The 25,366-nt window shown below is 44.7% G+C and overlaps 1 protein-coding gene across 6 annotated transcripts in view; it reads left to right on the top strand.

The window, feature by feature from the left end:
• The first annotated feature begins 18,121 nt into the window (after nt 1–18,121).
• LOC104375279 (integrator complex subunit 6-like) overlaps nt 18,122–25,366 on the top strand; it is a 45,348-nt gene continuing 38,103 nt past the window's right edge. For 4 of the 6 annotated variants that reach the window (XR_015222519.1, XR_015222517.1, XR_015222518.1 and 1 more), the window contains exons 1-2: nt 18,303–18,460; nt 18,543–18,620. Coding sequence is in view for 3 of the 6 variants with exons in the window: in XM_086619942.1 (XP_086476068.1) it covers nt 18,350–18,460; nt 18,543–18,620 (189 nt within the window). In the remaining 3 variants the exon portion in view is untranslated. Of the gene's footprint in view, nt 18,201–18,278; nt 18,461–18,542; nt 18,621–25,366 lie in introns of those variants that run through there. The other 2 variants (XM_086619943.1, XM_086619945.1) reach the window with 2 other exon arrangements.

Raw genomic sequence — 25,366 nt, 5'->3', positions numbered from 1 at the left:
TACAGGAGAGTAAAGACAGCTCGAAGCTCTCTCTGCCCATGCTCCACGCTGTCTGGAAGCAAGCCAGTTCCACCTCAGAAGTCCTTTAGCTCAGCTCTCTGCCAGTGCTAATGGGTCCCTGGGATTTGCCTGTGGACACGGTGAGCATGGCTACCAGAGAGCCATATTTGCTGCAGAACAGATAAAATGACTTGAGTAAAATATAGCCTAAAGCATAGCTATCTTTAAAATGCTAAATGGAAACAAAGGCAGGTTTCATGCATGCTATTGCTTGAGAACAAGGCCCGTGTAAGATCTAAGACATCATTCAACTCCCTCACAGGTCTTGTACTGAGCGAATTTTGCCCAAAGTATGCCTATATTAGACTTCAGACAAGTATCAGGGTTCCCTTCTTTGCACTTGGCACCTTATGGTTCTTCATGTGGGAGCTCCTGACATAGGCTTTGCTCCATAAAGCTGTATGAAAGAAGCCATAATTGAGCCTTAGACACCATGGTATTTAAAATCATTTAGAAACCTCAGAGAGCGCAAAAATTTAGAGTTTTATAGACAGTCATCATCTTTATGAAGTGTAGGATCTATTTCTGTGTTATCTGTAGGACCCTGCTGAGGATCTCCTTTGTCCTGCTCATTGGAAAACTGCAAACCCAGCGTGGGCTCTGCTTCTTTCAAGGATGTGCCAATACATCTCTCATAAATAAGCAGTTATGGCTGTTTCATTAGACCTCTAATAACATCTCTATTTCATTTTCCTTCCAAAGATGTTTACTTCAGTGTTGACACATATTTACAATGTCATCTCAAAAGTAAGAGGCTATCCTGTCAGATTTACAGCTGTTGTAAAATACAATGCTATCTGCATACAAATGGACAGTGGGAGCCTTACAGACATTTCCCCTATTATTACTGCCTAAGGAAGCAATAAAAATTTAACATTTACCATTGGGAAACACCTGCGGAGATTAAATTAGAACTAGATTATATGCTTATCAGTTAAATGTTACAAAAGCAAACTCTTTAGAGATTAACATAAAAATCGTTGTTATCAAAATCTTATTAAAAGCTTCACTTAATACAATCCCTTTTGCACCTCTGCTGCTCAAGCGTTCTATGTGTGCAACCTATTAACCCTTTGTGCAGCTGTACAGAGGAGAGGCAGGGCAGCCCCGCCGACGGCTTTGCTATCGCGTGAGCAAATGCCTACACTGATACTTAAATTTGTCTTTAAAAGCTGTTTACAAGTACCGTTTGTCCTTTTCTTTCTGATCCCAACCCCTCTCTGAAGGGCTCTTCACATCCCATGCTCTGTTTCTTGAGGATGGTGCCAAGGCATGCTCCAGGCTCCCTCACGGACTTCTGCTGGGAATTCCTCTGGAAACCACCCGTCCTTCCTGCTGAACTCGTTCCTTATTATGGTCAGCAGGACGAAGACAAAGGATTTTCAAAAGGCTAGAAGTTGAGAACAAGAAACTGTTGTGGCTGCTAAGCAGATGGTCTCATGCCTGGTTTGCACAGCCTTTGCAACTTTGCAAACACAGTGCAGGAAAGAGAGATCTGGGAGGCAAGCAGGCCGGGGCTGATCTCTGACCTGGAAATTCAAAAAGCTTCTGGATTTGGGCTTTGCTGCCAGCAACGGTGGAGAGGTTTACAGTGCAGATAATTACATGCACTGACTTGAAGTGGACACCATCAGCAGAGCTCCTACCTGCACTCGATTTGCACACACAGTGGTTAGAGTTTATTTCTCCATCTGGTGTTGTGGTGACCCTGTTGACTCAAGGCATGAGAAGCAACCAGCCTTGGGCATATTCTGAACTGTGTATGAGAGGGTACAACTCAGCAACAGCCACATCCTGAATTACTTACATGAAGGCCTGGGCCAGAATAAACGATGATTGTGGAGATCCTACTGAGTTTGAGGGACCCGGAAAGTGTGACAGTAACAAGAGATTGAGGTCATTGATGAGATGACTGTAAAATAACTCGAGTCATGTGGTTTACCAAAGGCCAAACTCAGAGAGGGATTAGGGAGCATCAGGCCATGGTTTCACAAATATTTATCCTGAAGACAAATTTGATGTAAGAACCTCCTGGCCATTTTTTCCCACCCCATGCCATCTCCTGTTTTGCGTTGGCACAGACTGTAACGTTTAGTTAAATGAATCAGGAGCGTGGGGGGAATCCAACTTAAAAACCCCCAACAGCTTAGGTTTATAAAAATAGACAAAATAGTGGATAGACCAATGGGGTGGGTATGCAGAGCCAAAGCATAGCTGGAGATTAGGGGAGTAGAAATAGCTGGAGCTTGCTTTGCAGGGAAGAAGAAATGTCTGTGCAACCATGGCTTTACATTTTAAGTCATAAGAGTTTGCTGGCCCAGCTGATTTTCACTGAAATAGGTTAGGGAGTGTTCAAACAAGTATATCCAGATCAGAGGGGTGGTAACCTATTGCAGGGCAATGCTCACCAGCCTCTGGGCAGACTGAGGGAGGACTCTGCTGTCAGCACAGCTGGATTTGGGAGGAGATCCGTGTCCACAGACAAGGCTCCCAGCACTGTCACAGCCTAAGCCACTCTTGCTGGATGCCTCCCTGTCCGGAGCAGCGTGTCTCCCTGCACAGCTGCAGCGTGCAGTTTGCCTTCCCACGTGCCCGAAGGGGTGAGTTGCACATTAGCATTTTTATAACGAGCTTTCCTTTGAGGGGAGGTAATGGACATATCTGGTAACTCCAGCAGAAGCCATGGGCACATTGGAATACTGGGTGTGAGCCTGTGTTCTGTCATTTTATTTGGACAAATTACAGTATTTAACTTGGAAAGACCTGCTTGTGTCTCTTGCTCAACTTTCAGGCTCTGAGCAGTGCGAATTACTGACATGGGGGTTTAAGATTTAATTTTTCAAAAATGTCGCGCTTTTTTGTATGTACATACCTATATCCAAGATGTAGAAATTACTTAACTGTAGTCTGAATTTTCCATAGTCATTATGCTAAGTGATTCACTTCTACTGCCACTAGAGGTATAACATTCACTTGAGCAAATACCAAAGGAAACATTTAGTTGGAAGCCTTGCCCATATTAATATTTCATTTTTCAAATAATGTTTTTGATCTGTGTTTTTTTTGAGGCCTCAGTCTACTTTGCCTATTCCTGTTGGGCAGTCTTTCTTTTATTGAACTGCAGCTGACTGCTCATGAGATGAAATGCCACTTTGTGATTAAAGGGTACAGAATTGAGTGCTCATTTAAACTGCATAAAAAGCTAAATTATAGTATCAGTCATCATATCAATCATCTGTGACTGCCTCATGTGCAAGCTTGTACCAAGACACTTGTAAGTCTCATTTCACATCGCTTGTTGTTCTGATGCAAATTTGCATTTATTCCGAAATGCAAACATAACAAAATTTATTTTAAATTAATTTCCTTTTTTTTTTTTTAGTGTGATGACCGTCACTCAGATATAACCTCCCTTTTGAAACTCATGAGAACATCAGCAAGGACAAGGGCAGCAAGGAAGGTCCCATGTGTCTGCTGGGAGTGGCAGGAGAATTACTGTGTAACCTGGGGTTTCATTGCAGACCCACGTCTGAGTGCAGCGGCAGGGATGGCTCGGCTCAGCGGTGGTGGGTTTTTTGCTGGGGGGAGGCAGAGCTTGGCTAAATTACGCCTAGCTACAACCCTGTTGGAGCATAATCTCTGTCTGTTTGAAGTTTGTAACCTTTCTTTCAAAATTTTCCGACATGCTTAGAGTAAGGCTCTGCCAGCTCAGCGCTGCCTGTGCAGGGGAGCCAGGGCACAGTGGGTTGCTGTGGGAACTGCCCGCTGTGCCATCGCGACGCCGCGGCCGTCGCAAGCTCTCCCGCTGCAATTGGCACGGCCCGCTGCAGCTTCCCACTGCATTTCCACATGCTGCTTTTCACCTCCTCCTCAGCTCTGCCCGGTGAGTGCACCCAGCAAGATGCCAGTGTGCCAGCTCAGGAGCGAGCGTGGGGAAGGCGAGAGGACGTGAGCCTCAGCTGCAAATCTTGTCATGGAGAGCAAGCCCCAAAGCAGCCTTCATGCCGTGTTCTCCTTGCAGGACTGCACTCACCTCACTCCAAAGAGAAATGGGAAAAACCAGGAAATTCCATGATGAATGTTAGAGGGAGAGAGCTCTTTTGCTGCTTTCGTGAAGTTTAGTTTGCTATTTGGAGTAAAATTGCAGCTTTCAGAAAATAAAGGCACAATAGATGGATTGAAATGTCTGGTTTAATTTAGAATCTGTTGCACCACGATATGGTATACACCATATTTATAGGCACTATGCTACATGTCATGGTACCAAAAAATTATTCGAAGAGAAAATATTGAAACGAGACACTAGATGCTCTCAGAATTTTTGCTTTTCCTCTAAAATGAAATTTTCACAAAATTACTGATTTCTTGAAGCATTTAATTACAGTAGAAATGGGCTTTTGATGGGAAAGGTGTTTCCAGCATGAGTGAAGCATAGATCCTCACAAAACTTCTGGCCTAGTGCAGCCTTTGGGTTGCTCCTTTCCCCAGTACAATGCTACCAGCACAGTTCAGTACAGACAAGATAGATATTGCACTTTGTATATTCTTATATTTAGTTTCTTTGTGCTTTTTGCAGCAATACTGATAAATTCACCAGTCATATTACACTCACAAGAAATTTTTTACCAGGAGAAAGTCTGCAGTTGGGATCCTTTGGATATATTAAGATAAAAGTCAATAAAATAATAGCACTGAAATGATAGCAATGCAAGATAAAAATCCGATCCACTGAATTTATTGAAAACAACAGCACTGCTATCCGACCTCACTGCTGCCTTACACACAGTCTTTGGCAAGACTGTGCCGTTCACCGACAGCTTCCCCCTGCTGCACACACAATCTTAGGCAGTAAATCTGATTGCAGAAGTATTTCGAGTGCAGTTCACTGAAGCAGTTGTGTTTAGAACAACGTTACCAACGTGCCGTCTCCCAAAAATCAAGAAAATGGGTCGCAACCTCTTACGTTTGTCCACAATTTTGATAATTCTTCCCACTGATACGGTTTAGTGTCAAGTTGACCTTTATGGTTTTCACAGCTAAGGCAACAGTTAAATAAAAAGGATGAATGAGCAACAACAAAAGAGGAAGGCTGGGATCATATAAGCTGAAAACTGGAACTGCCTGTGTTTATATTTTACTCTTTCAATAAGGCAGGCAGCACTGAGGAGTGGTTAAGGCTCATGCCTGTAAGTAAGGAAACAGAGGTTCTGCTCTCATTTCCTATATTCCCTGTATGGCCCTGTGCAAGTTGTTTAAGACCAGACTACAAATGCCACCTAATTTAAACTGAAAAGGCAGAAAGTGTAAATTAAAAAAACAAAAATTGAACTTTTAACCAATAGTCAAAATTATGCCTACTGGTGAAGAAAAGGAGGCACACAACAGTCTTGGTGATTTGCAGGACAAAAGTGTCTTTGGCTGCTACTGACTAGACTTTGATTTCTCCCTCAGTGAATGAGAACAGAACACTGACACCATGCTGAGCATGTTGGACGTGAGTTAGTTTGTATGACTATTAACAGTTGGGATTAATATTTGCCACTAAACCAAAATATTGGCAAGTACGCAAGTAACAGGAAAGCGTCGGTGTTTCCCAGTCTCGCTGGTTGTTTATGCTCCCCTCTTTAGTTTTTGCTGAGGTACAAAAGCCTTGACTTTCACACGAAGAAATAGTTCAATTATTATTAGAGCTGCATGACATGCATATAACTACGGTTGGGCAGGAGGGTTTCACTTCGTTATGACCCTAAACCAGATCTGATCTCTTCCAGAGAGCTTCTTCCAATCTGGCAACACTTGGATTTAACTGGACCCTAAGAAACCTGTGACAGATGTTGGACTTCTTTCCTTGCTCTGAAGGATTTTGGGGTGGACGTCTGGGATGGCTTAAGACACTGGATAAAATTCTGGTCCCCTTGATGGAGTAGCAAATAGTCCCTAGACTCTGAGGCCAGAAATTCATACTTTCTTTGCTGAGTTGTCTGAAAATTGACATGTTTGTCCCTCCCTCCCAAGATTCAAGAGCAAAGGGAATCTGTTGGAGAAGCAGCAGGTTAGCCTCAATGCCACTCAAGCCCACCGAGTTTTTGTACAGCTGCTGTATTTGAGGCCTGCCTACTTCTGATTTAACCATTCTTTGAATATCTTCAGAACTAAGAATGCAGAGTACTGGCAGTTGTAAATTTGTGGGGTTTGCTAAAGCAGTTTGCTTACAGTTCCATTGACCTTGGCAGCAATAAACAATAGTGTTTTCAAAGGGAGGACTCAGTTTCTCTGTATGTTTGTCGTGCTAGCTCTTGGTTCAGGATTTTTTCCACTATTGTCTGTTAAAATTTGTTTTATGGCCTGAATGACACAGTAACTGATGCTAAAATCCTCCGATGTCTTTTGGAAATGCAACAGAAGCAATTTCCAGCCCCTGTCACAGCAAACTTGCATGTTCCTATGAAAAAAAATTAAGATGAAAGCAGGGTATGTGGGAAGACCTGGTTGTGACAGAATCATTCCTAGCTGCTTTCTTCATTCGAGAGAAATCACAAAATGAGGATTTTCACCAAGCTTGTTTAGATCCTCATAAGTGGATCTTGGCAGGAGACAACCACTGCCAGCTGCCTTGCTGAGTTATGTGTATGTTCTGTACCTCTGTAAAACTAATGATTAGGCTGTGATGAGAAAACAAATCTGAATAGGAAAGAACAGTTAGCACAACCCTAGAGTCCATTGTCTGCAAGGAGTCCCATTTCTTAGATGGGCTTGCTTTTAAAATAAAGGGACGTTAGGGAAAAGCTAATGTTAAAATAAAATGACATTAGGGAAAAGCTCCATTTTGAGACAGAAAGAGTAGTGTAGACCCAGTCTATGAAATTAGATCCCACTCTTTTGCCTATCTACTGGGAAAAGGAGCAGCTAAGTATAATGCTTGTGCACAGGCAGTTCTGTGCAGTGTTTCAAGAAAAGCTTTGAAAAGATAAGATTCTCATTTTGTACTTTGATCAAGAGTTGCACCCACTGCAAGAGTTGCCATGTTATACTTGCAGCAAGTACAGCAGGTTTTCGTGGCACTACTGCAGCACTGCCCTAACCTTATTTTATTGCCCTCCTTGTTTGCCACATCACCAGCTCCCAGTAGCCAAGGGTGCTGTGGATGTGCTGGTCCTGCATCGCAGAGGCAAAGGGTCCACGGGACAGCTTTCAGCTGCAGCTCCACGAGATGGGAATCAAGAGTTCAGCTTGATTACAAATATCCTTTGCTGCTTTTGTTTTGAAAATAGTGAATAAGAAAAACATTAGGGTTGTATCTGGTATGCGGCATTGCTTTAAATTCGAGGTTACTTGCCTTTGAAGCCCTCTACATATCCCTTATTTGACCAGAGGTTTGCAAACATGGCCCTGGGAGGGTTGCAGGGGTAGTTGGCTGGCAGCCTGGGGACTGTATTTAATTACCAAGGAATGCACCAGCCATAGCAGCGTTCCCTGTAGGAGACACAGGTGCCGTCCTGCTCTCTCTCCAGGCCCAGGGACTGCCCTTCTCCATGCAGGAGTGTTGCGTGTCACAGCTTGTGCTGCATATGGCAGTGAATCTCTCTGGATATCACTATCAGAACAAAAGTCTTTCTATTTTCTGTTTATTACTCTGCCAGTGATGCAGGCAGTATCCTTGGATTTAGGGTCCTGCTGCCCTCTTAGTCTTATTACAGATAAATCCCTGGCTGTCAAAACCGTGGTGGATTTACATTTTTTATGACTCTGGTTGATTAACCATTTCAGGACAGCTGGGCCTGAGTCTGACTAGCACCAGCTGCTGATCTTACTGAGTTCACCTGGAGTTTCAAGTGATGGATACCTCTGAGAATTAAGCTCAAAGACTGCCTAGAGCTAAAATACCCCCAGTCAAAGCCCATTAACTGAAATGTCTGCATTTTATTGAAATTCTCTTTGGAAGGCTGAGGCTAATTTTTCATTTGTTGCTACCATTCTGAAGTGTTGTGCCTTGATGCACCTAGATGTGATATACTGTTATGATTTTATTTTTTTTTAAAGTAGTCAGATGGCTAAATACCCTCTTTTTTTACTAATTTCTAGATCCAAAAAGTTAATTCATGTTTGTTATGATCACTTTATCAGGTGACTGTGGTCGCCTGGAACACGATTCAGGTAAGCTCATGTTATGTGTATCAAAGAGTAGTTTATGGTTTCAGTTTATTAATTTATGCATTTTTTGTAATTGTGCCTCTTCCTAAAGAACAGGAACCTCATTAGAACTATGCTTCTTTCTGTGCTTGTTTTCTTTCTGACCTATGCTTTTTTTTTCAAGACTGCTTTTCAAAGTGTTTCTTCCCTATTTTGCTTCAATATTTCCATCCTCCTGATGTTTTCCTTTCTTTCCTGTCTTTGTTTCTTAATGTGTGTGAGCACTGAGGAGAGCTGAGCCTTTAGAGAGTGGCAAAAGGGCTGCAAGCTCTTAGTAGAAAACTCCAAAGCATTGGCACCAAGACTCTAACCCTCGAAGGGCACAGCCCAGTATCAGTGACTCTCTTCCCAGCAGAACTGTGTTAGCAGAAGCACCAGACAATTTGGGACGCCCCTGCCGTAGTGCAAGTATACTGCTTGCCTTGTATTTTTTGTTTAGTGTGCTCCAAAGCTGGAAGTACAAGTGCTATGGAAACCTTGAGTCATCAGTGGCTCCTTGCAGATTTCCACTGCGCTGGACTGTCATTAGGCTTTTGTGGTCTTTCCCCTCAAATTTTCAACCCTGTTTCCTTTCTTGTATATATGGAAAGTCTGTGCCCAGCACTGATCGCTCACCATGTCCTTTTCCCTCCCGTCTTCTCTGCTCCTTTCTCCTCTTTTCTGCCTTGCTGCTGGATGGTAAAATGAGGGAGCAGGAGACACGTGTGTTGAGAGGAACTGGGAGATTGCAGATGGGAGATGGAAGGGGGTGCAGGAGAGGGTAGGGCTGCTGGGGGGTACGGGACATGCTGCCCGTCCTTGGCTCTGAGATGCTGTAGAGAACGCGTTGTGCAAGGCTGGAGAAGTGTTAGGGTGACGAATGAGCATGTTGTGACATGGGAAATAGCTGGCACAAACTCCTGGTTCAGTTGAATTTTCCTTGCAAACACAATGGATTTAGCTGAAGAGGGAATAATTGAAGTTTGAAAATGTTTCTGACACTGTTCTGAAATTGTTCGGAAGAGAATTAGCATTATTACAGCCTTTTTAAAAAAAAAAATAAATGGCTGGGTGTAAACATAATTGGAAATTCTTGTATTTTATAAATGTTGCATATAAAATCTTTTATTGCAGTGTTTATTCTTTAAAATGAAACTGAGTGACTTCAGGGTGGAGTTTCTGGTTTTTCTTTTTGTTTGTTTTTCCTTGCTGTCTGAGGTAAATTGTTACTTTCACTTGGCTACAGAGAGCCCTTGTTTGGTTCCCTTTTCTTTCTTGTTTTGTAGATAGTACCAAATTATTACTGGGGACTGGGGAGCTTTTTGACCAAGAATGGAGGACAGCTGTATTTTCTACCCTTTGAATATGAGATACAGAGGCTACAATTCAATACCAAAACACAGGATTAAAATTTTCCTTGTTTTAACCTGAGATTTGCACTTCACTAGAAAGAGCTAATGCAATATTCTCTCTCTGCACAATTATAAGTGTGGTTGCTCCAGGGAAAATAGCGGGGAGGGTTGGGTTTGTGAAGCTCTGCCAGAAGCATCTCTCGCCCTCGGAGGAAGCTCGCTGGAAGATGGAGAAGAGCCCAGCAGAAGAATGCAGAGAACCATTCACTGCTCGTTACTGATGTGCAACACTCGGCCCCACAGCTCAGCACTGAACAACAGGAACTGCCACGCTGTTTCCAGGAACAACCAGCGGCAGATGCTCAGCGATGAAGAAAAAGGCCCCATACCGAATGATCCTGACTTGCTGTCTCCTCCCAGCTTTGGGAAATCAGTTGGGTGAAGGTTTGAAAACCCCAAAGTTTCACCTAAGCTACTGTGTTTATTTGCCATTGATCACGCTGTCCCCCCTGAATTTGTTTAATGCCTTTTAAAATCCATTTTCAGTCTCCACAACCTCCTGAGGCCCTGACTGCCACAATGCAATTATGGACAGTATGAAAGAGTGCTTCCTTTTGGTGTGTTTGTTTCAAACCTGCTGCTTAATGTCTTTGTTGGATGCCCCCTCCGCTTTTGTACTGTAAGAGAAAGTGAACAATTACTCTGTATTTACCTTTTCCATTCAGCATTTTATAGACCGATATCATTTCCCTCTGCAGTCATCTTTTTTTTTTTTCCCCAACCTGAAGAGCAGAGCTCTTGTCTGTTTAATTTCTCCGTGTAGTGAAGCTGTTCTGTATCTCAAAAAAGATAAACGTGGGTTTTTTATTACTCCTCTCCTTTTCTCTCTCAGACAAAAGTGTCACGGAAACCTTATACAGGAATGCCAAAGTTAAAAGATTCGTTGATGCCTCTTTGTGCCAAAATAATTAGCTTTCAGCTCTTAGAAATTGCCAAAAGCTTCTGAAAGGACATGAAAAATTTGTTCTTGTAATCCTCTCCAGTGGGAGGTTGCATTCATATCCAAAACTAAGTAAGAGCATGCAGCAAGTAGACAGAAGTAGTGTCTACTTGCTTGAAGCCCCTCTTTGCTACCAACAAATCTTCCAGCTTAATAAACAAAAATTGAGCAAGTGCAAGGAAGTGACAAAATTGGGACCTGAGAGATCAGGAAGTTCAGTAATTCAGCCTGCACTGAGCAAGGTCAGCAGCACTAAACAGGAGCAAAGCAACTCCAGAGAGAGCATTTTTTTTTTCTACTTAGTCCAGAATAAGCACGATATCTCCTATCATGTGTAAATCTTAGGAGACAGGAGTAAAAGAGAGAGCATGTCTTTATTTTAAATTTCTGTGTTCCTGCCTGGCATGAACCCCCTCTTTGAGAGAAGCAAACGTGAACGTCTTCAGCTCCACGCGCAAGTGTCTGTGGGGATCGCCTTGCTGCCCTTTCCGTTTGGCAAAGGCGCACAGCTCTTACACCTTGTGCCCTTTTTTCCTACCCCATTGTGTCCGAGCTGGCTCTTTAAGACTCTGCACACTTATTTCTTGCCTGCTGCTGTGTCTCAGTTCTTGGAGTTTCCCATCTGGTCTGTGCTGCTGGCGATGCCGCTGCACTGTGCTGTCTGCTCCTGCCATCTCCTTTTTTCATGCCACTACACAGAGAGCTGCTCTGGCAAGATGAGGATGTGTCCCTGCCTAAGCTCTTCCTGGAAACTTGTTTCTTCCAAACACTTACCAGATACCTCAGGAGATGAGCCTTTGCTTCCTTCTCCTCATTATTTATCTAAAAAAAATTTTAAATAAATATTGAAGAATGAGAGGATCCTTGTTTTATTCTCCTGTGCACTTGCTTGTTGCTGAGTTTCCTTCTAACCTCAACAGTGCTGCTTGGGCCCTTCTACCCTGTCTCGCCTTGCTGTCGTGTTACCACCCACTCCTTAGATCACGTCTGAAATTAGCTTGCGACAACTATAGGGCAGGGTTGATTTCTCTCGCCTCCTTAGTGAGGGCTTGGCACAGTTTTGAGTGTTGTGTTTTTTTTTTTTTTTTAAAAGAGTAAAATCAACAAAATAAGCCCTTGTGCAGCTGGGGAAACCAAGGCAGGAGGGCCAGGTACCTATGGAAGATGCTGCTGTGTAGCAGAGCCAGGAGAGCTTGCGTGGAGGCAAAGGTTGTGCTCTAAGTAGATAGTTCTGTCCACTTCTGTGACTTCAGTAACATTTACTCATCAGGATGAAATATTGGATTCCTTTGGAGGGAAAAAACCAAACAACCAAAGAAAACATTTTGTGAAAGATGCTGATGGTAAAATGAGACGCTTTTATTGCACAGTGCTTTCTGTAGCAGCTTTGGCAGGTTTTTTTGGCAACTAAATGATGATAAAATAAACATACTGATACCATGGAAGTGTTCAGTTTCAGTAAGGTGGTGGTGGTGATGATCTGTTAGAGGTGATGTTGGAAATGTTAAAATTAATCCCTAAATAATACATCAGATTTCCAGTTTGGGACCAGTGACTTGATTATAGGTGCTCTCAGCACAGAGTTGATGTCCCATGGACTGGTGCCCCTTGAAATTCTGAAGACTGCCCCTAACTTTCTTTTTTGAGACTCAAGGTTCCATGCCAGCGGGGGATAGTGGCTGTTCCCAGTGAAGTGAAAGGATGCTGAGGGCTGAAAAGTGACTTCCAGGGCCAAATCGGAGACTGATGGGTCTGTGCAAGGGCTGAGTCTCCCTGAGACTCGTAGCAGGCCTGGCCCACTTTGGATCAGGCACAAGCAGGACATGGAGTGCATGGTCAGGTGAGGTAAACTTTCTCTGTGGGAGATACTTTGAACTCTGTAAGGGAGAATTTCTGTTGCAGGCAAGCCACGAATACAATAAACCATCATAACCATGTCCAGAAATGAAATGGTCAAGTGTGGCTTTCCCTTTATGGTGACTCTTGTCGGTTTAGAGCAGGTCCCCAGTCTACATGAGCATTCCTTGCCATAAAACAAATGCTGATAGGAAACAGATGAAGCAATGTTCACGTCCCACGTGGTGGCACAAATCGGTGTACTCTAGCCCAGGATAATGACTTTCCTAACCAGTCCCTATTGGCTCTGCTCTATTTAAAAACGTGTGTTTTCAGGTGCCAGTTCTGGTAACGATGCTCTGCATTTATAACTCTTCCTCTCAGAAACCCAGGCAGAAAGATGTAGCTTTCCTCAGAAGAGGCAATTTTTTAGGCTGTCTTTACATTTTACCTCGTAGAATGCAATAAAACCCAAATCCTGCTACTTTGCACATTCATTTAATTCATATTGTTGCTTTCCACATGGGTAATACTCTGGATTTCTTTTTTTTTTTTTTATAATGCCTTTCATCCAAAGATCCCAAGCTGATTTGGCCCGATTCCCAGGTACAGCTTAGCAACACTTAGCATAAGACCAGTAAAAGGAAGTAACAGGGAATTTCACGCCGTTCTTGGCTGGCTGTCAGTTCCAATGCACCTATGGGTCCGAGCATCCCCGGCCAGTGAGCCCCTGCTTCCCGCGGCTACGGCTGCCTGGTGCAGGTCTCTCCTGTCTCAGCCAGAAATCCTGCTGCTTTTCCTTTTGTCTGCCCCCCAAGCTCTGCTGTCTCCCAGCATTTATGAGAGATAGATAATAAATCTTTATGTGGGGAGAGCTTGATGGGACATATGGGGTCTTGGAGCTGGGGAGCCCACCCCACTGAACTGATGTTATTTGCTGTTCAATCACAGAGATGCACTAAGCGAAGCAGAAAGTGCACTTTCAGTTTTGTATCTCCCTGCGGACGCACAGGTATGTGTGAGATTTATTTATTTTTCTCGTCCTCATGTTTAGACTAACTTGTTTCTCCAGTTTGCTAAATTTACCAAGAGGGTTTCAGTTTCTTTTTCAGTAGCCAGGAAGTTTTTCAAACCTTTATTCTGAGTGTTGTTTCTTCTTTGGAGAGACTCTTGGACTTTGAAACCAGCTCTCATATAGAACGCCTTGCCTGTCTGGAAATTTGTTCCAGCTTGGTTTGCTGTTCAAAGTGCTGCTTCGTGGATTCATTTTATGTCTCCTCAGAGACGTTTTGTCAGAATTTTGCTTATCTACCATTGTTGCAAAACGATCCACCATCTTAGGCAACCAATCACTTCCTCAACCGCTTTTCATTGGTCTTTAAAGCAAAATGGAAATTAAACTGTTGGCTGCAGTGATCTGGCGTTCACCTTTGGACCAAGGGCAGTATGCTCACCGAAAAACCTTGCAGAAAGAGGAAAGGTACTCGGTACATTGCACAGCAAGGGGTTAACCCATGCGTTGGGGAGAAAATAACGATGGCTGGACTCTACCCCTTTGCTAAGAGGCCTCTTTTTCTGAAGTGCATGGAAGACAGATGAAAATCTCAGAGTTGCCCTGAATTATTTTCCTGAGCACACAGCTTTCTCTTTTTGTGGTTAAACATGACAGTTATAGCGTAGTATTTATGCACAGTCAATAAATCAGCAGAAAACATGCTGCAGTCAGGGCATGTATCTGTAGTCTGTTCCTTGTACTTTAGCTGAAAATGGAATTCTTGAATGCGCTGAAGCCTGTGAAAAGAAATGCAGGTGGACGTCTCCATAGGAGACTTACACAAAGACTGATGGCCCACAGTAATGTGGGATTTGCACCTCAGCTTCCGTTTCTGTCCTCCAGTCTTCAAACCCGGGTTCCTGAAAGGCAGCAGTAAGGCAAGTTTGGGATCAGGCTCCCAAACTCTTGCTTGTCTTTAGTAGAATGGCTGCAGAAAGGAGATGGAGCAAGTGAAAGGGGCAGAAATCTTTAAGGGGTGAATTACAGTTTTGTGGAAGTTTCTAGTGTAGTTACAAAACAGAGGAGAAAAAAAAAAAAAGGTTGCTGCTGAGCAATAGCCTGAAAAACACTGGTTTGATTTTTTTTTTTTTTCTCAGAAGGGGCTATGTGACATGCTGGGAGGAGCTGCCTGGCCTTTTCTGGTGTCTGGTTGAAGAGCAGCTAACTGCTGACAGGTGAGGATACTCAGCCCTGATACAGCACACAGTATCAAGGACTTGAGTTTGCTCGGCTTCTGCCATCTTGAATTTAATTCTCTGTACTCTCGCTCTGCCACATAGTTACTGGAGCTGTGAAGGAGAAGTTACTATTTAGCACAATTTCTTACCTGTCATACTGGAGTTCAGCTGTACACAAATTCTGTATGTAAATAGGGAATTTCATCTTTCTGGAAAGGACAGTGTAGACCTGTGGCTGGCTAAGAGCTAAATGCTTCTGAATTCTCACTGTGATACTAAAAATTGCATCTTGTGTGGTGCCAAGCAAGCCCCTCAGCTCTGGTGGCAGCCCCTTTTCTGAATGATAGGGTAATACCTCCCAACTCACGGGACAGATTAATCAGTATTTTTGTGGTGATTTAGCTGTAACCGTTTCTGCTCTGGCTTGAAGCCTTTAAAATCAAGCAGGAAAGCCATCAGGAGAGCTGTGTTACAAGACCAAGATAGGGAACCACAGAAGCGGAGGGAGGTTTGAAGGGTTTAGCTGTTGATCCTGATTTTAAGTAGCTAATTTCTGACTAAGGTATCAAGTGTGCCCCAAATTCAGATGGCTAATCAGTGCCAAAGCTGACCTCCTTCAGGGCGTAAAGGAGCATGGCTGGTGTCTCACAGATGTACTACTTGTTCAAGTCAGAAAGCAGCTAGGTGAGAAAAAAGTAACAGATGAAGCAATAGAAAAGCGTTTAAGAAAGGAAGATTGTTAGAGCTAAAATCCTGTTAGCGGCAACAGCTTAGATGTTAAGCTGTGTTAGGACAAGGAACAGAAAAATAACTTATTGGCACAACAGGGAAAAATACCACTGATCTTTTTGGTCAGAAACTGACTGAAATGATTCTTCCAGAATTATGTTTCTCTTTACTGTGGGACAGAATATCTACACAGGAGCTATTTCAAAATATTTAATTATAGGAGAGCTTAATCTGCAGTAGCTGTTCTGATTAATTTCCCCATAGAGACAATTTCTTTAACTATTGCAGACGAAGAAATGCAGATGAGTGTAATTCCAATTAAAAACCAAGAAAAGTTTGGACTTTATAGATGTAGCAAATGTCTGCTGCCACAGCTGCCAGGTGGTCAGTGCTGCAGATAGAGGAGCAGTAAAGAACCACTCACCCTGGCTGCATTCATGCACACTAGAAACCATGGTGTCCGTTATTTTCAGGAATAAAAGGAGGCTCATTAAACTAAATAAATGTCTTGCATTGTGCCCAGAGAAAGCCTAGACTCCAGCTCTTGTGGTGTCCAGCAGGAGCAGGCTCCAAAAGCCAAAATCCTCAAAGAGAGAGAGGGAGAGTATGTGAACCTGGCCGGCTGCTGCCCTTGGAAAGGTCAACCTCTGAAATGAGGAACAGGACAGTTTTGTCTTGACCTTTAAACAGTGTGTTTGGATGTGTGAGAAGTGGCTTTTAGGTATCTGGCAGTCTGCAGCAAAAAAAACCCAAAACATGGTGAGGGTATGATCTTGTAATTGTTTAGCATTTCACATAGCCTAGCTTGAGGACACTGCAGGATGCAGGGCCTCTGGCTGCCAGTTAGAATTGGCTGATGTCAGCCGTAGTCAAAAGTTAGTCTCTGACCTCATCTGGTCGATGTGGGAGAAATGCATAGGTGGCCTCATCAAGTTCTCCGAGCAGGGACCTAGTGGTATTAGCTGGCATCTTCTCCCAATAGCTTCGTTTCCATTCAGTCCTTAGCAAATCTGTTCCTGCCCAGGAGCTGTCTTTCCAGACTAATGCGCAGTGGTACAAAAATACAGTATCTGCATTTTTGCCTTATCTATAGAGATTCAAATCCCATTTCCTTCAGTCTGAGTCCATTCATGTGCACTAATCACTTGTGTAAAAATATTTATCTATTTATCCCTCCTGGCATTTCTGCTATGATTGCTAAATTTCAGAAACCTTGATCACAGTTGCACTCGCACATACGCAGCTTATGGAGAGAGCCTGGATAACGGAACGGAGCCTCCAAGTTTGACAGTATTTGTTTTCAAAATGAGCTGCTTTTCAACTATTAATTTATCCACTTATGGTTCACTAAAATTAAATAATTTGATAATGTTATATGAAAAATATTTGCAGGTGCTAAGATTTTTTTAAAAGACAAACTTCTTTCTAAAACCAGTATAGAGACTTGCCACTGTCCTGTATTCAGATGTTGGGCGTTTTTTTTTGTGATGGAAAGGATGAGTACATTCCCGAATGAAATGTATTTACATCTCTGCTTATTTTAATCAAGATGGGTAATGATATCTTTGCAAACATTTGTATTTCATAACGCTTTGTAATGGGGATTTTTAGATTTCACCTGTAGTGTTGTGAAACAACAGTATTGTCCAAATGCTTCACAAAAACAGAGTGAGAAACGAAACAGAGTGTCTGCCTGTTGTTCAAATGAACAGCAAAAAAACTGTGGAGAAAAAAAACTTTGAATGTAAAAGCACTGGAAAACATCATCAATTTCATAATTATTACTTAAAACTAAGATTCATGTTGACAGTGCTGCGTTTATGGTTTTTTGGAATCGATCCTGGAAGCAAGCAAGCAGTGCTAAATATTTCCTCAGTCTCATCCCACTTGCCCAGTTACAGTCAGCAGTGGCTGCGTGTGCCCATGTGCGTGCAGGGGCCCATCCCAGCACAGCCTGCTCCAGGGCTGAGGCCTCCATTTTTTCCCTCAGAGCAGGACACCTCGATCCCTTCTTTCAAATGCTTCCGACCCCCCCCCCCCCTCCTTCCACCTGAGTGATGGGAAATAACACAGGGTTTTATGTACTTTATGTTTTGCCACAGGGAATTTGTTGTCGTCCTGCCCTCACCCAGGTACTGAGGTGCCCTGTGAGGACAGGACCTGACACCCAAATCCGGCTGCTGCCTTTGGAAGATGGCCGTTACCTGACTGGAAAACAATCCCACGTGCAGGCCTGAGGATTTAGTGCTTGACTGGCACCTCCACAGACCAGAAACGGAGCGATAATACCACCAGGTGATTAGCTGGGCTGCTTCACTCCGTTCCTACCGCCCCTGCCCGCTCCCCTCAGCTCCAGCGGGGCCGTGCGGGCGCCGAGGGCGGGCGGCCGTGAAGGCAGGCCGCGGAGGGCAGGTGTGAAGCAGCGGCTCAGCGCCCTGTGGTGACTCGGCCGCAGGAAAGGGCCGCAGCGGCGACGGGACGCTCACAGCGGCGGGTACGTCTGTGTGAGACGCCGCCGCCACGGGCCGTTCCCCCCCCCCCGGCTCCCCCGGGAGCCCCCGCGGCGCAGCGGGGCGGGGCGGCCCCTGGGGCGCGGGGCGGGGAGCCCCGCAGAGGGGCGGGGCGAGGTGACAGGTGCGGCGCGCGCGCGGAGCGGTCCGGCGGCGGCGCGTCCCTCGTCACCCCGCCGCCCCCCTCCACCCCCCCGCCATGAATATGCAAATACGGGTATAATTGGCAGCCAATGGCGTGCGCGCTGGTCACATGGTGCTGGTGGAGGCTGAGGGAAGAGAAGTTGAGTCTCGGCGAACACAGGCAGCTCAGTACCGAGCCGCAGCGGCCGCAGCCGGAGCCGAGCGCAGCCGGGGCGGGCGGGCAGGCGGCCGGCCAGGGGGAGTGAGCGAGCCGCTCCCCCCCCCTCCCCTCCCTCCTCCCCGCAGGGTGCCCGGCGGGCCGGGGCTCTGCCTGGACCATGCCGATCCTCCTCTTCCTTATAGACACGTCCGCTTCCATGAACCAGCGGGCGTATCTGGGCACCAGCTACCTGGACATCGCCAAGGGCGCCGTGGAGATCTTCATGAAGGTGAGTGCGGGGCCGGGGGGGGGCCGCCGCCGCCGGCCCGGTCGTCGCCCGCTCACGTCGCTTCTCTCCGCTCTCTCCGCAGCTGCGGGCCCGGGACCCCGCCAGCCGCGGCGACAGGTACATGCTGGTTACCTTCGATGAGCCGCCCTACTGCATCAAGGTAATAACCCCCCCCCTGCGGCCGCCTCCGACCCCCTGCGGCCGCCCCGGCCCCGCCGCGGGGCCGCCCTTCGCCCGGCGGTGGCGCGGCGCAGCCCCGTCCGGCCCGGCGGCGGCAGCAGCAGCCTGTGAAGATGGCGGACATTTTGCTTTTGTATGGAGGAGAGAGGCTGAGGGCGCTGCTGAGATGGAGGAGGGGGAGGGAGGAGACGGACGGGAGCGTGATTCACCGCCCTGGCGTGCCGAGGGAGGCGGGCGGTCGGCCGCGCTCCGCCTCCCCGGTCGTTGCTCGCCCGCCCAACGTGAGGCGGCGGCTCCGGCGGGGGTCGCGCCTCGCCTCAGCCCTACGGCGCGGGTGCCGGCCCCTCTCGCTGCCGTTCTGTCCCCCGTCAGCGGAGGTCGTGTCCCGGCCGGGCTGCGGGGCACGGGGTTAGGGCAGGAGGCAGCGTCTCCGCACGCCCGCGGGACCCCCGCCCGGCAGCGCGGCCCTCCCGCCACCTTCCCCGCCGCTGCCGCCTCCCGCATGGCTGTGGATTTTGGGAAGGAGGCAGCGGGGTCTGTTTTCCAGCTCCGCGAGGCAAGAACCGAAGCAGAAGTGGCGGTGTGGGTGTTGGGATTCCCCTCCTGCTGTGCACTGCGAACCGCACCGGTTTCGCGTGGAGTGCTCGTAATTACGGCTCGGGCGGACATCTCCACGCAGGGTTGTGGGGAGCTGGATGGGGAGTCCGCCTGGCTGGTTTCTCTTGTCCCTCTTTCCTCGTTCCTCAAGATTGAGGCAAGTGGGGCCGTGCCGCTTGGCGTGTCGGCTGCACCACGCGGTTATGGCAAGAGGGGGGGAAAAAAGTGGGGCTCTGTGTCACTGAAACTGTAGCCTTCAACTTGGCCGTAGAAACGTCTAACTTAAATTACTTAAATAAAGCATGCCACCGAAAACATCATTACTGTGGGAGCCTTAGAATCCTCCTGAACGGTCCTGCATTAGAACTGTATTTGTCATGACTAGTGTAGTAGTTATTGTAACCGTTGGGCCTTTAGACCCGTCCTATGAAGGCCAAAGAGATTTGTGTAAAAATTTGTTAATGGTCATCCCTGAGAAGAAGCGAGGACCCTCTAGATCCCTCAGCTAAAACTTCTTCAAGAGAAGTTGTAAAAAATAACTGTGCTCACTGATGCTGTCTATTCACATCTTCGTTAATGAGGAAACTTAATTATCAAGAGCTATGAATCTTGGCTCCTTTCATCAGCGGTATGTTTACACAACTGAAAAGTACAGTCTGCTTCCTGAAGTGACAGAAGTAATTTAGTGAGTCAGTATTTATTGTTTGTTATTGCACCCTTCGTTCCTCAGAAGAAGGTGCGAAAGTCATCCTATTTCTGTGAGTTGAAACTATCCTTCTTGAGTTACAGAAACTGTAACCGTGGAGAGGGGTTTTGGCGTGGTTTTTTTTTTGTGTTGTTTTTGGAGTTTTCTTTAGGTATAATGCACTCATCCTTTTCTCCATCCATGTTTGTGGCTGGATGCAAACCCCACGTCTTTGTTTTGCCAGTGTTAACTGTAGACTTCTTGTGTTAAGAGGTTTTTTTCCCTCCTAGCTATGTGTCAGATATTTTAGAAGCAGACCTTTCTGAAGTTTGAGGAAGAAACCTTTCTGCTGCTGTGATAGAAAGCATAAATAAATTTAATAAAAACATGACTCTTCTGCTGAAGGTCTGTGTGGTAATGCTACAGGTTATTACCACATACATATCTCAGATTTGCTGAGGAAGATCCTTGCGTTTAATGAGCGTGTGTGTATGTTCTGATGTATAATGAGCATCTGTGTTCCCAGTTTAGGTAAATAGTAATTGAAATAAATGGGACTGTGATACCCATTGTAGTATTGAATCATCTTTGACGGGGGGGATATTGATTTTCTTGTAACTTGCTAATGTCTTTTCTTAGAAATTTATTTTTCTACCTTTAACATGCTGATATTTAAATTGGACTTTAAACAATCTTAAAATATTTTTTTAAAACTTAGCAACTTGTGTAGGAACAGGCTGCAGATCCAATAAATACATCTTTATAATAATTATGATCACAGCTCCAGTTCAGCTGTTATGTAAAGACTTCATGGCATAAACTAGCATGGTTAGACTGCCTTCCTGTCTCTTACTTGGGCAGCGAAAGCCTAACAGCAACAACATGATTCTCCCCGTTTGAAGACATGTTCTCAAGACCTTTAACTGGTATTTATGATGCCCCTCTATTGTGTTTTCTGACAACCATAGTTATGCCAGTAAAGCTTTCTGGTCTAGGCCAGGTTCTGTATGTCTTACAAAACAAGCTTGTAGAAGAAAAGTAAAATTTATTTTCTTTGCTGATACTGCTGTAGTTAGATACTTTATCTGTCTTGATTTACAGAAGGAGAAGACAAACTTGACGAGTGTATTTTGGAAGTCTGCTTTCCAAGTGTGTGCAGTAGTGACTGGTTTTGTTTAGCGGCTGCTTTATCTTGTTTTCTTTATGATTTACACTAATTAAATAATATAATCTCACAGATAGTTCTTAAGGTTACCAGTGAAGCAACTGAGGGAAATAATTGTGTTGTGGAGGTGAGACCACCCAGGAGGCAGAGGTATTATAGGAACTTTAGCTTTGAGCAGAGGTAACTGTGAGACGAGTGTGGTGTTTTTCTGTTTCAGAGTTTGTTTACCTGTAGCCTTAAAGTGTTTTAAATCAACAGCACTGGTTCACTTTTAATGGACAAGAATATCTCAAGAAAACATCACGCAAATGGTGGTATTATGCTAAGCGAAAGGATCCTGCTATTGCACAAATGATTTGCTAAAACCTGTGCAAGTAAGGTGAAGTTTTTGGAACTATTCAGTATAGAGAGTTTGAAATTATTTATGAAACCTGTGGTCCCTCTCCCAGTCGCTCCTGTTTTTAATTGACTGCTCATAGCTCTCTGCTTGTGCCACTTTTAAAAATGGTATTGTTTAGTCTCTAAGTTTGCAGTGTGGCTCTGCAAAGAACTGTGGTGGCATGTGTCTAAAGAGGAGGCAGAGTGCTGTCCTGGGAAGGTGGGGACAGTGAGATGGGGATGGTGGGAATCTCAGTCCCACTCCAGCAGAAAATGTTTCTGAAACCTCGTTAGCCGCTTTGCTCCTGTAGATTACGTAATGTGTAGATTTGTGACAGTAATTATGATGCAGCCATTTACAACTCTTACTTTGCCTCCAAACTGCTCTCCAATAAGAGACATAAATACGCAGTGTTTTAAAAGCATGTTATAAAATTTATGAACCTGCAGTTGTTTAATGATGTGATCTTGTATAAGTCAATGGAAAAATACCTGTTAGTTCTGTTGAACATTGGGTCAGACTGTCAGTTTATGGATTAGGAAGGAAAAATAGTGTGTTGAGATGAGAATGTTCAACCTGATGTTTATGTAAGACACTTCCTCCACTGTTTTTAGATTAAAACTGTAATGGGATGCTGTTGAATGAGTCTCAAGCTAGTGTCATGTTGGCAGCATTGAAGTAAGCTAGCCCATTCTGACTTGGGGTATTTGGCACACTTGGGAAGCTGACAATAACTACAGTAAAACTGCTTTATATCCAGTAGCATGTGGCTGCTTGCTATTATGGAATCATAGAAGGGTTTAGGTTGGAAGGGACCTTAAGGATCATCTAGTTCCAACCCCCCTGCCATGGGCAGGGATACCCTCCACTACACCAGGTTGCCCAAAGCCTCATCCAACCTGGCCTTGAACACTTCCAGGGATGGGGCATCCACAGCTTCTCTGGGCAACCTGTTCCAGTGCCTCACGGCCCTGAGAGTGAGGAATTTCATCCTTAGATCTAGTTTAGATCTGCCCTCTTTCAGTTTAAAGCCATTGTCCCTTGTCCTATCACTACACGCCCTTGCAAAATTGCCATTAGAACACTAGTGCTTAACTTTAGATATTAAAGGAATTTACTCTCCTGTATGTATCCAATTCTCTTGAGTGAGAAAAATGGATTTTGAGAAATTTTTTTCTCCATTTGACAGAAATGGAGAAAAAAAATCCACTGTGTGGATTTGATGTTGAGAAACATGGTTTAGGGACCCTGACAGTGCAGCGTGAATGGTTGGACTCGAGGATCTTGAAGGTCTCTTCCAACCAGATGATTCTATGATTTAAGAATAGCATGTCTGGCAGTGTTTGACGTTCCTGGCCTTCTAGCTAAGATGAATGCATTACCTGATTCAGTGAATACGGTACCCGATGTGTCCTTGGTTTGAAGACTTTATATTAATGGATTGTTAGAACTGGGAGCTCGCTTCATCTCATCCCTGCTGTGACCCGGTATTGCAGTAGCTCCAAGACTTGTGTGCCAGCCCCACCCTTCCCATCCCTCTATAAAACGGGGCTGGTACCGGATGCCTGGGGAGGAGGGTGCAAACAGGCCAAGCGTGTTACTGACAGCTTTGCAGGGCGCTTTCCCAGGCTCCCACGAGTTGTGCTTCAGAGACCCTTGCTGAGATTTGATATGTCAGTCATGGTCTTCTGTGGCTTTTGCCATGTGTTTGCCCAGTTACTTGTTTTGAAGTCATACAAACTTCTAGCATACTCAGCTGCTTTTTATTTCTCTGTTTCTCTGCACCTAAGCACATACCATGGTGTAAACGAACAGGATCTTAAGCCATTTTATTTGTGGTGTTTTATTTTTTTTCCTGAGGCAGTGCTGCTAGAATAAAAGTATGGGGAGAAGGGAAGAATATTCTCACCTGCCTCCTTCTCTCACACTTTTTCTGTTTCCCAGTGATGCACAAAAGAGGGAGGGAGGTTTCAGCAAGACCTACCTAGATTTCTCTATAAATCGAGCTCATAGCAAAATCTGTGCCTAAAAAGAGTTTTTGAAAAGGAAAGCAAGATTTAGCTCTTTGTTTTTTTCCATTCTTGATTTTTGCTAAACCTTACATCCTGCAGTTTGTGGTCGTCTTGTGGATTTGTGCTGCAAATGGCTAGTTCAGGCCCAGACAAAAAAAAAAAACACCAGTGGTGATCTTGTGTGAAGTTGTTGATTAACTGGACTGCCCTGTTCCCTTGTGACTGGTGTCTGGTTGCTGGCAGCGATATGGCCTTTCCTCAATGCTTGAGGAGTATTATTTACGACAGGGTCATAGAAATACAGCTTTTGTTTTAGGTTCTTGTGAGATTTATGACCTTCATAAATGAGCTGGTCACAAGTCAGAAGGCTGAGAGAACTTGAAGTTATGTTTACTCTGCTGAATCTGAAATTACATGCATTTTCCTCCTTCTGTTTTGTGTTATACTGAATTTGAGTCAGTTGTGACTGCTGGGTGCAGAAATATGTATGTAGCAGTCTGAAGTAGCTCCAAATCCTTAATACGATGTATGTAAAACACCTCACTGTTTGAGAAATGTAAACTGGGACTGACAGATAGGATGCCTTCCACTTCTGTTGCTGTTCTCTGCTAGTCCGAACATAAGTTTCAGTGCTAAAGATCTCGCCTGTGGAAGCAGCCCTTTGTGATGGATTCTGAGCAACCTCTTCTGTTTCCTTGAAATTCTCATAAGGGGTTGAGCTTGATGATCTTTGATTTTGGTGTCAGATTGGGGTACCTTAGAGACTGGAATAGAAATTTGTAGAAGTCTGTTTTAAGTGTATCAAAGAGTACTTACTGTATGTAAATAACCTCTTCATTTATGATACTAAATAGTACTTCAAAACTGGGAGTTCCTAAGGTAAGACTCAGGGACACTAACTTTGCTATCTCATTTTTTCAGTGACACAAAAGCTTTTGCCTGCATTTTTCCGTTCTGCTTTCCCATAGAAGCTGTGCTGGTGTAGAATGTAACCAATTACCACTGACTCTGCCAAGGAGGGTGGCAAATGAATAGACTGTGCTGTGGAACGGAGATGTGAGATCTATTTGTCTGTTTCTGGAAGAAATTAGATCAGAGCTTTTGACCCTGAGCTGCTGAGAGAAAGAGAAACCCAACTGTGAAACCTGTTGGGTTTGAGGCAGAGCTCTTCAGGAAAGCTGCCTGAGGTGACAGGAAATGCATTTGTATGTGGTTTAACTTTTGTCAAGGAAGAAAACTAGAGGAATACCTAGCAAGCTAACCTGTAGCAAATCCACAGAATAATCTTAAATTGATTAGTCTTTTACAGGAACCCTGAGACACTGAAAACCATCAATTTTGTATGTAAAAAGTCTGGCTTCTGGCAAATGCAAGTACTTGATGGTCTGACCTGTGCAGTGGAAAAGGATGTGTGAACAGCTGGACACATGGTTGGAGGTTTACAAGTCGGTGGTGAGATATGCAGGCAGAATTGTTTGGTGCAAGGCAGATAGCAGCTGCAGTGGCAGGAGGGAAGCTGGTATCTGAGAGATGCAAAAAGGGAAAGAAAACTAAGGTGAATGGGAGAGGCCTGTGTTTCTCACCAGATAATGCTGTAAATGTACAAACTTAGTGAACCTACTAGCCAAGCATTATTGGAGGAGAAAAAAAATAATTCATGTGCAGAGTATAGTACTGAAGAACTGGATGAAATAAATGTAGGTAGGATGCACAGTGTCTGTTCTTGATAAATAATTCAGGAGACTATGATCTGTATTTGTTTAGTGGAGAGAGAACCATTCCTGTTTTACCACAATAAACGCTTTGAGTCAGTCATAACAATATTTTTATTTCTGAACACTTAACATCTTCTATTTCCCTGTGCAGTACTAAGCACACCTGTCCTCCA

This window comes from Tauraco erythrolophus, chromosome 13 (genome assembly GCF_009769465.1).
Source record: "Tauraco erythrolophus isolate bTauEry1 chromosome 13, bTauEry1.pri, whole genome shotgun sequence".
Classification (NCBI taxonomy): Eukaryota; Metazoa; Chordata; class Aves; order Musophagiformes; family Musophagidae; genus Tauraco; species Tauraco erythrolophus.
The sequence above is the reverse complement of the archived record's forward strand: the minus strand, read 5'-3'. Positions and strand labels throughout refer to the sequence as shown.